This window comes from Centropristis striata, chromosome 4 (genome assembly GCF_030273125.1).
Source record: "Centropristis striata isolate RG_2023a ecotype Rhode Island chromosome 4, C.striata_1.0, whole genome shotgun sequence".
NCBI classification, from domain to species: domain Eukaryota; kingdom Metazoa; phylum Chordata; class Actinopteri; order Perciformes; family Serranidae; genus Centropristis; species Centropristis striata.
In genome coordinates this window covers 11,682,722-11,701,268 of record NC_081520.1, presented here as the reverse complement: position 1 = coordinate 11,701,268, position 18,547 = coordinate 11,682,722, and the positions used below count along the sequence as shown (strand labels likewise).

At 36.7% G+C, this 18,547-nt stretch overlaps 2 protein-coding genes across 5 annotated transcripts in view; both read right to left on the bottom strand.

Moving 5' to 3' along the window:
- Nucleotides 1-846, bottom strand: part of synrg (synergin, gamma) — a 40,063-nt gene extending 39,217 nt beyond the window's left edge. For all 4 annotated transcript variants that reach the window (XM_059330760.1, XM_059330762.1, XM_059330761.1 and 1 more), the window contains exon 1: nucleotides 780-846. In XM_059330760.1, the coding sequence (XP_059186743.1) occupies nucleotides 780-814 (35 nt within the window). In that variant the 5' untranslated portion in view covers nucleotides 815-846. The remainder of the gene's footprint in view (nucleotides 1-779) is intronic.
- An 11,734-nt stretch (nucleotides 847-12,580) lies between these two features.
- hnf1ba (HNF1 homeobox Ba) overlaps nucleotides 12,581-18,547 on the bottom strand; it is a 44,229-nt gene continuing 38,262 nt past the window's right edge. Inside the window, exons 14-15 of the mRNA XM_059331252.1 lie at nucleotides 18,321-18,365; nucleotides 12,581-15,316 (exon numbers count right to left, since the gene is read on the bottom strand). Of these exons, the coding sequence (XP_059187235.1) occupies nucleotides 15,296-15,316; nucleotides 18,321-18,365 (66 nt within the window). The 3' untranslated portion in view covers nucleotides 12,581-15,295. The remainder of the gene's footprint in view (nucleotides 15,317-18,320; nucleotides 18,366-18,547) is intronic.

Sequence of the window (18,547 nt, the reverse complement as noted above, 5' to 3'; positions counted from 1 at the left end):
GTGTTTCCTGGAAAACTTAAAAAAAAAATGAGTTAGGCGATTATTTTAACAGGGTGACGATGTGTGAAAGGGTTGAGTGAAGAATTATTCATTAAACATAACATAACAGAGCAGTCTGACTGCTGAATAGGAGTTGCAGCTGGTGTGTTAGAAGGGGAAATATTACCTAATATATCAGGTTTTGCAAGATATTCACTTCCCATCTGCTTCACTTAAATACTTTTAATACTTTTAATAATACTTTTCTTAAATACTCTCAACATTGTACAAACCTCTGTTTAAATACCCCCGTCGTAGATATGTTATCGTTATATATAAGACCAACATTATCAGCCGCCCACAGGCCTGTATGCACAGGTGCTTGCTATTTTCTGACAATGCTACAGGAGAGTATTATGCATTTAATTTCGACAAATGTAATGAAATATCACTGGGTATCGTGAGCTAAGGGCACAACAACGGCACCACAAGATATGACACGTGTAATATGTTAATGTGCGAACACTAAGGTGTTGTTTTGGTCCACTCTGAGCATGGACTGGCAGCTGAAGCAGCTAGCTAAAGGTTAGCTTGCCCCCGGTAACCAAATGTTAGCTGTGACACCTGACAACCAGCCATCTCATCTCATCAGCCTGCCCTCCGACAACAAAACAGGCCTCAAATCGCTGTCTCTGAGGCCCTCCTAGTGATTAATATGATGCTAAGCGGCACTCACGGCCGAATATTTCACAATAGTGTACATTATAGCGACAGAGTGTATTTTTAAAAGGCTAAAATACCTGCTGCCTCCTCCAGATCCTGGCCGCAGCGCCATCTTGATAACAGCAGTCACTAGTTGGAAGATGACGTCAGCAGTGACGGAGAGTGTATTGTGACATAATAGCCCCGAGTACTGCCTCTCAGGCACAGCTCATTTCCGGCTCTCAGGCAAATAAAATAAAATAAAATAAAATAAAATAAAATAAAATAAAATAAAATAAAATAAAATAAAATAAAATATAGATAATATCAATAACCTTATAACAATAAAACACCCTTCTGTTACCTAATTTAAAGTTAATATTATTTATCACACTCTTAAGCACACTGTTCATATCTAACTTGCACTGGAAGAGCAAAAGCAATAGGGAAAAGAATAATGAAAAAATGAAGAATAAAAAAAAATATTAAAAATTGTATTAAATAAGAATAAATAAATACAAATATGTATTTAAAAGCTAAATTATAGGGACAAATATTTGAGGTTAATGTTTTTGAAGGGTGGTTCAAACTCTGTTTAATTATATATATATACATCCTACAAGGAGAAGGGACAAAATAAATAGGGTATAAAGAAATAAACAATATAATGACGAAACAAGCGGAAATGAGTGGCACATGAAGAGATGCAACGGACAAAGAAGGTGAACAGCAACATTCATACCTTTTTCTATAGAGTTGCATACTTTTATAGTCGTCAGTGGGGTCTAAGTTTGCCAATCTTAAAGAAAGAGAAGATACCGATACTCACCTGAGAGTCAAAACACAGGGCAGATAATTCACCTTTATCACATATTATTTGCCACAATAAACGTTATTTTCCAGCAGATGTCAGTGTTTGTTTGGCTTGTTTGAAGCTTTTGTTCAGGTAAAGTCACTCTCACACACAAACACAAACACACACACACACACACACACACACACACACACACACACTGTGAGTTTAAAACTTGTTCCGAAAGTACAAGTACACACTAAAACACATACAATGCGTACAGTCTGACACTGACCATGTGTTGTATGTCTTTTATTAACTGAACAGATTGATCAGTTGTCTTTTTGAAGAAGGAACAAAATGATGGAAAGCTGTGTCCTGCATGTCCCTGCAGATGGAGCCAGAAAATTAAATATCAAACAGCCTGTGACAATTTCACTGCAGTATCTGACCTTACGAAACACATATGTCCCCTTAAATCTTCCCAAACTAGCTTTAAAGTAAAAAAAATTAAAAAAATCCAGGCCAATAAAATGTAAAATATTCTGTATCTGATTGTTCGGTACATCATTTAAGGTTATGATCCTTAAAAGCATTTAAACTCAAAATGGAATATTAATTGCAAATGCAAATATGTTTCCATACTGTTTCTATACATTTTTCTGCAGTTCGCCCCAAAATATTAAATCTTTTTTGAAGCAATAATGACATCTGCTGATTAGGGTTTGAATTTTTGTTTTTGTTTTTTTGTTTTGTTTTTGCAAACTGATTACAATCAGGACACCCACTTATTGGTAATAGTTAATATTTGAATAGCGTGTAATTGGATTTTGTAACAACACATTGGAGTTTATGTTTGAAACATGTCACTCTATAGCTAAAATACTGCTAAATTTATTGTGTATGGGACAGATAACAGTCGTGCCATTCTTATACTATTGTACAATTATATTCATGTGGTGACACCAGCCATTTCACCTGTTTTCACCTGCATTTTAACCCCAATGTAATTTATTTGAAACCTGTCAGAAGTATATTATGTAAATATTTTTATTGTTTGCTGTATTTCACGCCACCTCCATCTTTCCCCTGCTGTCTTGTCCAACATTTTTACCGGCTGCTTGAAGTATTGCAGCCATTGTGCGTCCTGACAAAGTGATTCAGTTGCCAATTTCATTGTTACACCAATGACAAGGTGGAGCAACAAGGAAAAGCCTCTCCGGCATTGTCTCATAGCGGGTGTTGTTGTGAAAGATTTACAGCTTAATGAGAGCAGCGGATGACAAGCCCCGCTGCTATCCATCACCTGGTCTGCCCTCAACCTTTGCTGTACCTCTGCTCTATTCAACAGCACTGATTCAGAGTCCATATACATGACAGAGGGACTAATGTGGCCATTTAGGCTTCAGAGTGACTCACAGCTGAAGGAAAAACTACAGTTTTAGTTTTACAGATGAAGATGAAGGTCTTGGAGAGCAGAATTCTGTTTTAATAGCTTTTACTTAATGGTTTTAATTAAAAATGTTTATCTTTCTCTTTCACAACATCACAGAACAGAGCTGTAGCTGTAGCTACCACTGAGGACACGGAGGTCATGTTCTTGGTATTCTTCTGGGAGTTTTGTGGGTTTATATGTTACAATTTAAAAACTTGACATGGTGAATGTTTTACAGACTGAATTCAGTATGTTCAGACTTTCTGAATAGTCACTTATCACTACTTCATACTGCTGACTAAATATTCTCAGTATTATCTTTAAGAAGTTTTTATTCATTGATCTTGAGCACTTATAAAATATTACAAAATAATACATAATGGGTTTAAAGACTGATTCTGTCATTTTTTTTGGCTCCAGATTCTCTCAAATGTTTTGACGAAGAGATCTAGAGCAGAAAACAGATACCAATAGGGGGGGCAGCTCATGTTTTTAAAATCCTGCGACTTTACTTTGGGAACTATATTTTGAAAGAAAACACAGTAAACAAGACAGATTCTGAACAAACGTGAAATACCAAATACATTCAGCCCTTTAAAGTGCTGAAAGTGAGGAGAAATCTCTGAATGTGATTTTAAATAAATAGAAAATCTGAGAAGGAAAATGAGAACATCCAAGTCATAATAAGAAAATAAAATAAATTGAGGGTATCGTGAAAGAAACTTGGACTCATGACCTGAGTATTTCTAAAAAAAATAAAAAATAAAATTCTGACTGCAGCCTTGCCAAACTCATATTCATCTCCAATTGTAGATTTAAATCTGATTATAGAGCCCATCCTCCAGACACGTTTTAGGACAGACAAAAAATATCATGTTTTGTGATATTTTACAAAAAATAAAATAGAATAAAATTTAAACACGTCTGACCTGTTCTTTCATTTTTGTTGAAAAATGCAAAACCAATGAATGTGCAAATATTTTTCCTTTCAAAGGTTTAATTACTGCATACAGGATGTGTCCTTCTTCACTGACCAGTTAAATCAGTGGATGAAAACTGGAGGTTTCCTCAGTTGCATTTTAGACCATGAATGGTTTCTTAACTTGTTGTGTCACAAAGTCCTGCTTGTTTGTACAGAGAAACTTTCTGTCTCCAGCAGAAACTCTGCACATACTTCATTCAGCACAGTGAAGCTCAAACATCCATGATTTAAACTAAGGGGGACTTAAACTATCAGCTTTGTGTTTTGTTTTTTTAATTTGAGCTCGCATTACAAGTGTTTGGATTATTTTATGCTGCTCTTTATTGCTTCTATTGAGACTCGTCAGTCTCCTGTCCCCTCCTCTCCTCTGGGAGCAGATCGTGGGCTCCCTCCCTGCTGTGTGTGCTGGGTTTAGCTGGAGGCCGACTCACTGAGTCAGTCAGTCAGTCACGTCCCCTCAACGGTTGAAGCTGGATCGGCTGTGGGCAGCCCCCCAGAGAGGAGGTCCGGCCAGAAAGGTGAACATTAACCCGGGTCCCATTCTGGGCATCCCACTATCCACCATAAATCATTAACCTGTCCAGCATCGAGTCTGTGACAGCATCAGCATGACAACATCAATCTGTCAGGATTCCTCTGAACCAGGTTTTCAGTCTCAGATGCAAATGGAGTAAATTCGGACTCATTCTGGTGAAAACAGACTTGCACTTTTGCCCCGCAGGGACTCATCTGAAACACTTCATCCAGTTTGTTAAATATTTGGTTTGATATAATTTCTTTTAGGTTTAATCCAACATAAAAACATTTATGTTGGATGTCTAATTTCTTGGATAGTGACAACAGCAAATTTCCTCAAAACATTAAAAAAAAATGAAACAAGGTCATTAAGGGTAAATACACCTGGCATTAAGCAGATGACAGGCTCTACAGGTCTACGTAACATTTATTAAGTCTTGATGTAATAAATCTAGCCTCTGACAGCTGTTTCAAGTTGTAAATTCAATATGAGAGGAGACTGAATTTTTACAATCTGGAACAATTACCCCAATTACCTTAATTTTTATTGGCAACCTTTTGTATGTTTTAAAAAAAGCCTGAAATAATATTTTTTGTATGCATGTTAAACAAGTATCATCAAATACAGAGTCATATGTTACATTTTATTAATCTAGAAGAGCATGTTTGCATTTGTGCACTGTGTAAGGTGATTTGTCTTTGCACTGCACAAATCATAATGGTTTAAGAAAATCCTGAAATATACAGATGCGCCATGACCAAAATGGGTTTTATGTGTCTAAATATTTCTAATCCTGGAAAACAAGACTAATTTGATTTATCAAGATTACACTACACATGCCTTTCAGCAATTTATGAATTTGAGTGGGGATTCAAATATTTGAAAATCTAATTTTGAAAATGATTCAAATTGTATTTCTTTATTTTTGGCCATTTCTTTTTATTGATGCTTGCATTCTGAAACTGGCTGTGCAATTATGGTGTTTTCTAAACCCATTTTAATAATTAATTATTAATTAATTTGCATGTGATCTTATGTAAAGGAGGATGCTTATTAAAGTTACACACAAAATAATGTTCACATGATAACTCTAATTTCTCTCATTTACTTTGAAAAACAGTTATTTTCTGCTGCTTTTTAATGTTTAATGTTAATCGCTATTATTTTGCATTCATGTCATTATTATAATTTCTATGTCACTATTGCGTCCAACTTTGCATAAGTAGTTACAAACTGTAAACACATTTGTATATGCCTCAGAAAAATCTGTTAATTTAATATCTCAATACTATGGAGACTCTGTATGTGTTATACTTTTCTGCTGAAACAAGCTCAGAATCATTCAATCATAGATTACAGATTTGGGTCAACTAAAATACTTCTCACATACATCTTTCATATTAATGCTGTAAAAAAGTGAATGCTAATGAGCTGAGGTGAACTGAATGAAATAAGTCTAGATCAAAAGCGGCCCATCTTTTCACACGTCCGGCCTAGCTGTCACTGTAGGTGGTGTTGGTGGCGATGTACGGTGAAGGCTGCTGATTGTTGCAGCGGAGGCCTGACTGATCTCCATGACTGTGCAGCAGCACAACAGAGGCCTCCTTGATGAGGCCTTTTGATGGAAGACTCCTGTCAGAGCAGCTCCATACATGTGTATGTATTTCTCCATAGAAAGGTTGGCGTTAACTCTGGTCACAGTGACCAATTAGCCCTGGCAGAGAGTGGCCTCCTGACCCTTGACCCCTGCTGGGTAGTCTTATCCATTAACCCCTTGGGCCCCAGCTGGAGTTGATGTAGTATCCTTTCTTCTGGCTCTGCTAAACACACGGCCACATTCACCCCGCAGCTTCCACTTTCTGTCTCTTTGGCCCTCTGCTCTGTTCCCCGGGTGTCAGCTCGCTCCTCGTGTTGACCTCTTGAGTCCTCGACGGACCGCACTGAATCTGTTGGTCCACCTCCATCACCAGCACACTGCTGCTGCTGCAGCTGCTGCTGCTGCTGCAGAGCAACCCTCTATTACAGAGCATATTCTGCACCATGTCTCTATTTAGTGAGCATGGTATCTTCTTCATGTAGACTTAGACTTAGACTTTATTATCATTCAAGTTATGCATGGATAAATGCACATTTGAACAAAACTTTAATGCATTGGGTCACAGTGATTGTATCGTAGAATTTAACAAAATATAAAAATATAAAAACGATAGAACAGTAAAAATAGAATCATGTATATTGCACAGAACTGTATTACTTGTGATTGTTTTCACTGAGATTGTTTATTGTCAGTTTTATTTTTTGAGTCCATCTGTTTCCATTATTTTGTCTCTATTTTCAACTGAACTGTAAATATTATAATAGAGGGTTACTCAGCCACCTTACCACCTGTAAATAAAGGTTGAATAACAATCAAATATCTTTCCCCCATCTTATCTACTCATCTCTGTATTTTTAGGGCCCGAGCAGGCAACAACCTGCGAGGTCCCTATTGTATTTCGAATTATTTTTTTTTTCTTCTTCCCAAATGATCGCATTTTTCACTGCCTGAACATACCCCAAAACTCATGAAACTTTAAATATAAGTCACACCTGGCGAAAATTTTTATAATCTATTGTCATCCTGAATTTCCACCACTAGGTGGCGCTATAATAAAGGAAAGTGCGTTTTGGCTAATAACTCCCACATACTTTATCGCACATTCAAAAAACCTTATATCCACGCGTTCACTGAGTTGTGCTGAATCTCGTGATATAGGCCACGCCCTTTTTCGCATAGAGGGTTTTTTTTCCGCAAATTTGCAAAATGTCGTAAACATACTTTTTCGAACTCCTCCTAGGCAATTTCATCGTTTTGCACCAAACTTTGCACACAGCATCTATGGACCCTCATAACAAAAAGTTATTAAAATAATTTTGATAACCCAAAGAATACTCAAGTTATTAAATAACAACTTCCTGCAGGTGGCGCTATTTCAAACACAAAACACAAAGTGTTGCATATCTCCACATTGATGTGTCTGAATGACATGAAACTCAAGATCCTACTTCCCCATGAGCCCTTGAGGCTCTGTGCAAAATTTTGGCCGATGAAAACTAGGTGGCACTCTTTAAATTGAAGTATTTTATATCTCCAAATCGGTTGGTCGGATTAACACCAAACTTGGTATACTTATTGTCAATGCCCTCCTGAGGATAACCCTTGAAGGTTTTATTGATCGGCCCCTAGGTGGCGCTCTGGTGGCAGTCTAATTTAATATTTGGCACTGTGCCCAGACCATAAGACTTAAGGCAATGAAATTCATTATCATTATCATGTTTTTATCTTTTTATTTATGTTATTTACTTCATACTGCAAACAAAATCTACCTCTGGGTACAAATAGAGTCCTCATACACACACACACACACACACACACAAAAGAGGCACATATCACACATCATTCAACTTAAGAGAGTGGGAGTTAAGAAATGGCAAGATAAATAAAAAAATTTAAAATTAAATTAAAAATTATTAAAAGTTCTTAGAGGTCCAGACTATACTTAGATGTGATGTGAACTAAAATACGAATAGCAAAAAATAAAAAGAAGACAAAAATAAACAAAATAAACAAAATAAAACAGCAAAATAAAATCAAACTTGTTTTGGCTGTAAAAAACGTAGATAAAGGTTAAAATGTATATATAGAAATAGTAAAAAAAAATAAAAGCAACAATAAATAAACACCTGTGCAAAGCATAGCAGGGACAAAACAGTTTTTGTGTCTTTTTGTTCTACACCTAGGGATTGTAAACCTATGCCCAGAGGGGAGGAGCTGAAACTCTGTGTGCAATTTCATTGCCTTAAGTGTTATAGTGTGGCCACAGTACCAAATATGAAATTAGACTGCCACCACAGTGCCACCTAGGGGCCGATCAATAAAAACTTAAAGGGTTATCCTCAGGAGGGCATTGACAATTGTACCAAGTTTTGTATAATAATGCACAAACTATCCCTTTAATCCTCATACAGTGTCTGAAGGAGGACTCTTAACTGATATGTATAAATTAGAAGAGGCAGGTAGCAATGGTGGAAAGTAACTATGTACATTTACTCAAGTACTGGACTTAAAGTAAAATTTTGAGGTACTTTTATGTACATTTTATGTAACTTTATACTTCTACTCCACTACATTTTGAGACATATATTGTACTTTTTATTCCTCTACATTTAGCTGACAGCTTTACTTACTTTTCAGGTCAAGATTTAAAATGAAAAACATGATACATTTAAAATGATTAGTTAGTTAGGGTTAGGGTTAGGTTAGTTTTTTTTTTTAGGTCACAGGTGTCACCACCTTTGTGTAACAGAATAATCTGAGCTGCTTTCCATATCAACAAACAAAAGAATGAAAACTGGCATGATAATAGCAATCGAACCAGTATTAATGATGATACTCACTCTTATCAGTGTTTGTAGTAGCTGTATTTATTGTTTTATTGGAGTAACCTTTACATTATGTATCTCAGTGGTAAAGCTGATTAAGACGCTTGAAACGAAGCAGGTTCACAGTTTAATAACATAATGTTACATTAACCCTTTGATGCACAACATGGGTCAAAAATGACCCACATTAATTTCCCACGTTATTTAATGCTGGCTGTGTGTTTCTTTACTCTATCTTTCAAAATCAATTTATTTTATAATTGAATAGTCCAAGTATTCTTTGAATATCTTTTTTTTTAATTACAACAGATCATTATATACATTTTTCCTTTCATACTTAATGAAGAAAAATATTTTTTGTATTATTACATCAATTTTACACACATGGGTCAAAAATGACTCATTCATCCAAAATTGATTTAAAATTAAATGACCTAATACTATAATAATAGTAATTTGTTTCAAATAGTTACTTTAGCAGTAGGAGGGGCCAAACACTCATATATTGAATATATTTAACATGTTTATGTATCATTTTGTCACATCTGTATCTGGGAGGTTTTCACATCGCTTCACTTTTTCCACATTTTGTTATGTTACAGCCTTGTAACATTCCAAAATTGATTAAATTAATTTCTCCTTCAAATATACACACAATACCCCATAATGAAATGTTTGACCCATGTTGTGCATTAGAAGCGTAGTGATACAAAAAGGTTTTTTTTTTCAAAGAGTAAGAAATGAAAACAAATAATTAGGATGTATCAAAAACAAGTTGATTGAGGAAAACCTTTAAAACTCACTTTAGACCCATGTTGTGCATCAAAGGGTTAAGAAAGTGAGTCTGACTTAATGGTGAAGGGATAAACTTCAGCAGCAAAGTTTGCCTGCTTTGACTGACAACATTTGCCTGTATGAACTTCATCTGACCAAAGGCGGCATCAGTCATGACCTTCACTCTTTTACGCTCCGCTGCCTGGGAGTCAGGCCAGGCCTCTCAAAGGAGGTGAAGGGAGAGTCAATGATCCTCTGTTCCCAGAAGTTTCATGCTTTGATCAGAGTGATGCAGCACTGCACCACACGGCCACGGAGGAGGCCATGACTGTCTTGTAAAACTGAATGAGTGGTGTCCTGAAGTGAAGACTTTCTTGAAGATGATTTCTGCCCTGAATGTGGACAAATTAATTCTAATCTTTTTGAGTTAGTGCAATTTGTGAACAATAACGTTGCTCCTCACAACTGGGCAAGCTCATTAGACAGCTGAAAAGTTACATGTGACGAGAAATTAGTTTTTTACTTCCTTTTAGTTGGCAAAAACTTACCAAAAGGAATTTCCTAAACTATGATATAAATGAGACCATACCTGAATTAGAAGTGTGTAATGTAGGTTTTTTTTTTTTTTTTTTCATTATTTCCTCTTGTTAATCTGCATTTTTGTGGTAAGCTGGAATTCCTAAATGATTTATGATGCCCCCTGCTGAAAGACACAGAGCAATAAAGAGTCATTTATCACACTGAAAACATTAATTTACACTGAAATTAGTTGCCTGGGGGTTAAAACAGAAAAGTACTTAATTATTCTTGTAATTCTTTAAACTTTCAGTGCATGTAGTATATACTGTAAAACACTGGAGTAAAATGGATCTATTTTTTAAATGGACACTAAAAAAGGTGTAGGTATAATTCAGAACATCAGATCACTGATATGAAAATAAATAAAATGCTGATTGTATTTAATACAAAGTTAGATGTGAAATAAAAAGTGTTGATTAAGCACAAGCTCATCCCTCAAACTTAATAAAACTCACAGGAGATAAAGACGAAACAATACTGGAAGCCTTACACTATTAACACTAATTGCTTTACAAATACAAACTGTAATTACAGCCAGAAAAATATTTATTGAATTTCTAACATTTGTCCAAGAACCTGCTAATGAATCTGGCTTCAAACCATAATTCACAGCTGAGTTAAATGTCGTGTTTGCAGAGCTCAGTGTTGTAATTCAAACTCTAACAGATGCTAATGAGCCTTCCAGTTTTCCAGTTTCTTTTAGAGGAAAAGAGTAAAAGAGACTTGGTCAGATCTTTAGAGGCTTCCTGGGTCTGAAAATCAAAGGCCTCATTGAAAACCAAATGGGGCAACATCAGTGGATTACAAGGCTTCAAACAGCAGGGACCAATGATGGAGGCTGCAGGTCAACACGGGGGAGAGACGCTGAGTTAAGACAAGAGATATAAATGACAATCCTGTTTTTAACTGATTCATAATACAGTTGTAGGATTTTTTTATCATGATGTTAGCTCATTTAAATCTGATGTCTAACATTTTTTATGGTTATAATAAAGGGTTTTAACAGGCCAAAGAGTCTAAAAAGGACTTTCACACTTCACATGCAGATATTACAGAAATAATTCTTATTCCAAATCTCAAATTTCTTGATGTGCTTTCAAATGTGACAATTGATTTCGGTGCGTGTGGTGACACAGAGAGGTTGTGGCTGCTCCTATTGGGCAGTCCTCATGAATAAGCCATATGATTTCCAGTAAAAACAAATGAACTGGAATGCAAATGTGTCACGCAAAAGTGGGACTGGTGATCGAGCAATGTAGTGTGGATGACAATCAGCTGAGAGGTATTTCAACCATTAGTTTGTGTCCTGTTGTTTTGAGTTATGTCAGAAGTAGCTTTTTTTAAGAGTAACCCTAGTCTCTTTTTCTAACCTTAGGATAGTGGTTTTGTTGCCGAACCTTAAGGAAGTGGCTTTGGTGGTCAGAACTGGACAGTATTTTGTCACTGAAAGAAGAGGAGAGAATGAAAATGAAGGCTTTTCTCCATGGAAAAGATATCCTCTCTCGTAATCAAATGCAGATTAATATTAAAAACATTCGTTTACAATGTGGGTAGAAGAAAACGGCATGGGCCACAAAGTTCACAAAATACCTCCTGTACAACTGAGCATAATGTGAAAGACGGAATTAGACCGTAAAGCTAAGCGATATTGTATTTTAAAAGTAAACAATATCTTTATTGAATTTCAATATATCTGGCTTAAAGGGACAGATACATTTTTTTTATCTTACTTGTAGTGCTATTTATTTGTTGAGATTGTTTTGGTGAGTTGTTTCATGCAGTAACTATCCTAGAAAGAAAATAGTTCCTACATGAAACTGCTCACCACCAGATCGAGAGAAGACGGACCACTCACACCAAAACGATCTAGATAATAAATGGAACTACACCTACACCTTGTTTGGGGGTTAAATGTCCATCTAAAATAACGTATAAATGAAGCTGTGTTACTTTTCATTACACTATAGTTAATTCCAACAACGATAACGACAGCTATACTTCCTGCGTCAGTTCCAGATAAAGGCTGAAATGAATTATGCTATCAACATGTCAGGTTCAGTGACCTCTTTGCTCGAAATGTAAAGTGCACTTTAGATCTATGAACTTCAAAGAGGCTGTTTGCCTTATCACACTGTAACACCACAACATCTTTGTAGAGGCTATAAACAGTTTTGCAGAGGTGGAAAGTAACTCAAGTGCTGCACTTCAGCACACATTTGAGGTACTTCCATTTTATGTTATTTTATATTTCTACTCCACCACATTTCATCAGGAAATAATGTACATTTTGCTCCACTGCATGTATTTTACAGCTTTTAGCTGCACCTTACTTTTGCAGATTAAGGTTCTACATAACTTGAATAGTGTACGATAAACAGCCAGAAACACGTTTTCATTTTGAAAAAAACTTTTTACTTCAAATATCAACATTTTCTCAGAAAGTATAAATAATGATTTATGATTGATTTCAATTTTTATACAAAAATAATACATTAGGAAGAGAAAAAAAAATCATGTCCTGTCACACAAGTATGAGTGCCCTCTGATCAGATGGCAGTAGATGTGCCTATAATAACAGTCACAAACCAACCAACATAATAATAACAAATGTAGTGACCTAATATTGAACAGGAGACTGGATCTGACACACTTATGATACGAAGGTTCGACAGTGGAAATGGCTGCGGGTAGTTATAGTGATTGTTGATTACAAATTTGGTCCCCATCTCAACCTTTCTCATCATTGTCCAGCTAAGTTAATGTAGAAAATAAGCCTGTATCCCGCTTTGTAAATCTGCACAAATCAAACATGCACAAAGACAAGGGAAAGATGAGAGAAACTGTAAGAAAATGACAAAGGAGTTTTTGGTTAGTTCAGTAAGAAGCTGAGCTGAACAAACCGCGGTCAACACAGAGAAGGAAGATAGCTTATGTCCAAACAGACCTGACACCTCTTCCTAACATATAGTGAGCGAGTGAACTCTCAGGAAAATTGTCTCGATAATTACAACTACAAGAATATAAAATATATATATTGTAGTCCGCCTGACACAAGCGCCACAACATTTATAGCTTTTAGGGTTGTGCAGTAGTGTTTGCCACTGGCCCATAGACTTTACATTATATTGACGTCACAGATTTTTAAACCACTTGTCTTGGCTTGAAGAAAGTTCTACAAATATAGGCGTAAAAAAATTCACAATAGAGAAAGTCATAATTGACCTTTTTACAGTTCAAGGTGTCCTGTCAACAGTTTTACTGGCATCTTGTTTATGATGGTGGTCTATGGGGAAAATGTTTCATTGGTTGCAGGGGGGGCTCCAGTTCTATAATATATCTATACATGTATAACAAGCAATGTTGCAGTGCGAGGAGGTGGAGAAATGTTTGTTTGCATTTCTCCCTCTGCATATAGTAACTGTCCATGTTATTTATTCATAACATACCTAATTTTTTTCAAGTTGGAATGATTGTGATTTGTGATTCTTAATATTTTATAGAGGCTTAAAATTATATGGAGATGTGAAAAACTGTTACTGATTAACTTTCTGTTGCTGTAAGTGTCAATTTTGACCAATTAAAAAAAGTTGGAAAAGGAGGAAGTGCACAGACTTTGCAAAAACACAAAAATTTCAGCCACGGTGAGCAGTCGCTTAGCTGGTTGGCTGATGCACAGAGCAGGTCATCAAAAATCTAAGGTTCAGTTATTTGCTTCAAGTCCAGTTAGGAAGAGGTGTGACACTGATCCCACAGCAGCTGCTCCTCTCCCCAACATTTCTCAGTCTGTGTGGATTCCTGTATGATTAGAGCAGCTGCTGTCACAACACTGGCCCCGTTCATGTCTCTCTCCTTCACAGAATACCGGACTAAGATGACTGTTTTGTTTCTGAATACTTGTCAATATTTTCATTCTGACCTACCCGCCTTGATTTATGATGAGGAGTTATTGACAATATTTGTCCTATTTGGTATCGCTTCACATTGAGGCAGGAAGTGGGAGAGGGAGGTGAGTCCCATTCCTGAAATTCACCTGAACCTGTGTGCAAACAACACGGAGGGGAAGGGCCACAGTTAAAGTGTGTGAGTCAGTCCTTGCTCCGTTAGCACAGCAGGCTTATTCTTTGGCATATTTGTCACGCATACATCCATCTGCTTTTGTGTTATTTTACAGGCAGCTTTATCAACTCCATACTGTATATATATATATATATATATATATATATATATATATAATTTTTGGTGACTTCACTGATAGTGCATATCCATTTCCAGTCTCAAGTGTGTGGAGCCAGTCATACAAAGCATTGCATACACCTAATGACGCATTGCATAGTCCTTTCAAGATTGTCAAAGTTTTTTCAATCACAGTATACACATTGAACAACTTGATGTGATGAATCCGTCTGAATTCATCGCCTGCACTAATGCTATAGCACAGTAAGACTGTGTGTGAGAGAATAACATGGAAGACTCCTTAAAAAACCAGCTAAGAAAGTCAGATGCATGCACAAGATCAATACAGGGTGATTGTGATTGTCACACAGTTCTGCTCACGTGCAAGGCAATGTGTGTCGGCATCCGGGAACTTGTTGCGAGTCTTTCAGCCTTTACAGAGGCTGATCACTGTCTCTGTTAGTTTCAGGGTGTCGGCGTATTTCCACCTTAAATCACAGTGTAATATAAGGAGTCCCGGAGCCTTCGTTCAAGTCCGTACCTTGACAGTTTGTGAGCGCTTTTTGGGTGTTTTTTGTTCCTTTGTAGTGTCAGAAAAGAGGGGCATAAAAAAGTGAATACTGTTTTCAAAGATTGTGTTAAAATCATCCTTGTTGATCATTTGTGTGTGCGCGAGCAAGCGAGCGAGGGGAATCCATCGAGTCTCCTCACTTTCAGGTGCAGTGAGTTTGTTTTTTCTTCACCCCTCCCCTCCACCTCTGTCCCCATTTCTCATTTTCACCGCCTGGCCCACCGTCGTCGCCACTCCTCTCGTTTTGTTGACTGACTCATCATCCAGCGCGCCGTTGCCAGTTATTAAGAGTTGTCATGGTTACAGCGGTGAGAGGGTGGAAAAATGTGCTCCCGTTGCCCAGCACCGAGGAAGTCAGGTGGACGCTCTCACCAAGCCTGAAGAGGACACTGAAAGGACAAGGAGAGAAATGTGAGACAAAGTAGGCCTATGTTACGTAAAACATTAAATGCAATCTGTCCAGGTATATATAATATACATATGTGTGTGTGTATATATATATATATATATATACACATACATACATACATATATATACATATCAAGGATTCCTGAAAGTGACAAATGAATTTATGCTACTTTATACTTCCACTTCACTACATTTTCAGAGGGAATTATTATACATTTTCAACTCAACTATATTTATTTTACAAGTTTATAAAGCATGATGCATTTTTATAGGTTATATTCATACTATCTGTACTACAGCCTCAATTTTAAACAAAAAGTTGGAACGCTGTGTACAATGGAAATGAAAACATGTTTGGACATTAAATATTTTGTGTATGTGCCAGATTCAATTGAATGTAGGTTGGAAATCATTGTATTCCCACAGCGTCCCAACCCACCTTGACCAACTACAGTGTTTAAGTGCTGCTCACATGATTCATTTATATGTTTATTGTGTCTTTTATTATTATTTTGGTTTGCTGAAAGTTGCTGAATATCTTTTATTTTTCAAGCAAAGTTTAAGATTTGGGGCTGTTTTGCTTCCGTAACTTATACTGGAAAGAAAACATCCAAAATACACAATTAGATGTTTATTTTTACTCCACTTTGCAACTGTAGATTTATCCTAAATTCAACAAAAGTGAGCATCTGATAATTCCTGAGTGACATATTTAAAAATATCAGAAAAAATAATGATCTTAATGTAAGTTTTCAACTGGGTGATATCTGACCATTTTAACAGTCTTCACATCTATTATTCACCCTAAATATTGAACGCAGTACATTTATTTCTAACGGAGGTGTGGTACTTTTACCACGCTAAATGATTTGAATCTCTGATCCCTGATTTGAATTTCTTCCACCACGGGTAAACACAGCCCTGCACCTTCATGTGCCACACCTGACCAAATACATTCCTCATCCCTCTTCTCCTGACTCTCAAAAGCCTTGTTTCCATTGAAATGCTCTCTCTTTTTTTAGATTGTTTGTGGAATTTATTTCTTCTCCTGCCTCTGCAGGGGAGGAGGCAGGTGACCCTGGTGTGACCCTGCGGCCAGCAAACAGCTTCACCTGATAAAGCTGACCCGCAGCTAAGACCTGAGTCATTAGACGGCAGGCTGTGAGCAGAGGTGAGTTTGAAACAGGCTCAGGTATAATGGAGGGTTCTCGGTAAACAATGAGCGTTATAAAGGCTGAGCACGCTGGTTGTGTCACGAGAAGAAGGCTGCCTCGTCCAAATAAAGGCCTGATAAGAAAATACCTGGGAGAGCCTGTGAGCTAATTGCTCTCTAAATAAATGGGTTTGTGAAATACCACTGGCTGATGAAAAGTAACCATCAGTCCTGCTCTTAAAAACAATTTTGAGGTGATGGTACTCCAATTACATTTCAGATATTGTTAAATATATTAATATTATAAATATTGTTTTCTTTCACACAGTTTTAGATTTTGATAGATGTAGCGAGTAGTGACTATATTAGTAAGATTTTATGAAAATAAAAAAACAGGTGATAAAAATTATTAATAATAATATGAATTCAATTACAAATATATTATTTTTAAAAAGTGCAATGAATGAAAAAAAAATCAAATAGTTCAACAACAGAAAATAGGTGAATAAAAAAAAAAAAGTGAAAATGTGTCGCTTTCTGAGGTATTACATCATAGTATAGTATAGTATCGAACAGTTTGGGATTTTGGACTGTTGGCCAGAAAAAACAATTCATGTAATGAAGTCACCAAGGGCATTTTACACTGTTTTCCTAACCTTTTTTACAGACTAAACACAACAAGTAATTAAGAAAAAATGTTGACATTAATTAATAACAAAACCAATCCCCACAATGCATTATTAAAGATTAAACCAGTGATTCCCAACTTCTACTGGCTTCTGACAAAAAGCGGCTATAGTCACATCAGTCTTTAGTTTGTATGTATGAAAATTGTTTCATTTGCAGTCCATTAAATATGTTACACAACTTCATCTGTATTGATGAAAATCTTTATATTTGACTTTGACATTTATTTTAGTTTGCTTTATTGTTTTATTTTTGTATAAATATATATTTTAGAATTATATTTTACTGTGTGCTATTGCTTGCTTGCTTTTATTGTTTTTATCGTGTGTTTCTTTTTTATCTGTGTATTCTGTAAAGCACTTTGTGAATGTAACATGCAAGATAAATAAATTTGTCTTAACTGAATTATTTTTGTTCAAGTGTATCAATAAACAGCTTATTGTCCCAGGAGAAAGGGCAGTACCCTGACTGAAATGTGTCTATATTTCACAGCGTCAGAGAGATTTGTTTTACTTCCTTCCTCCACTGAGGATGCACCGCGCTCTGAGCTATCATCCCATCAACACATCTGTCTGTCAGTAGCAGCGCGGCGGTACGAGTGCTCGGCCTCAGCGTGGGAAATTGAGCGTGTGAAAGCACCGTGGACAACATTTCAGGCTAGAGCGATCACCGTGAGCAGGGAGAAGTAGGAAAGAGGAAGAGGTGTAATTACCCAAAAAGAAAAAAAAAATCCCCCCACCACCCGTCCCATCTCATCTCCAGCCTCACTGTAGCATGGAGGAAAGTACCAGCACACAAGACTTGAGAACTTTGATGAACAGCGCGGCTCATTTCCTGATCGCAGAGGTAACTCTCAGCAGGGAGAGGAAAGTGAAAGGAGGCAGCATTAATCAAGAGGCGTTCAGGCTGAGGGAGCAGGTGATTGATTAGACGTCTGTTTAAGAGGAAATAGGAATTCTGAGGAGTATACTATCCATATAACTGTCTCGTCTGTTAGTTTGGAGCCACATGAAAGCATTTAAACACAAAACTAAAAAGTTAAAGAAGCAGTGTGCACGGCTACATAAAGGATGTGATTTGGGTGGGATTTTGGTGAATTTTACTCATTTAAACTGCGTGACTGAACTGATAAAATTGTATTTACCCAGGAGAGACCCCCAAGTTGCACCATCTTGTTTACACCAGCGTCCTAATGTGACAGGAATTAAACAAGTCAACACACAATCATTACACACACACACACACTTCTCCCCGTCGTGATGTAGTTCCTGCTGTTATAGTACGTGTGCGCTTTTGATTGTGTTGTATCTTTGAGTCAGAACAGGGTGAGGGTGATTTCTGAGTGATCTGTGAGCTAATCAAAGTGTTGCA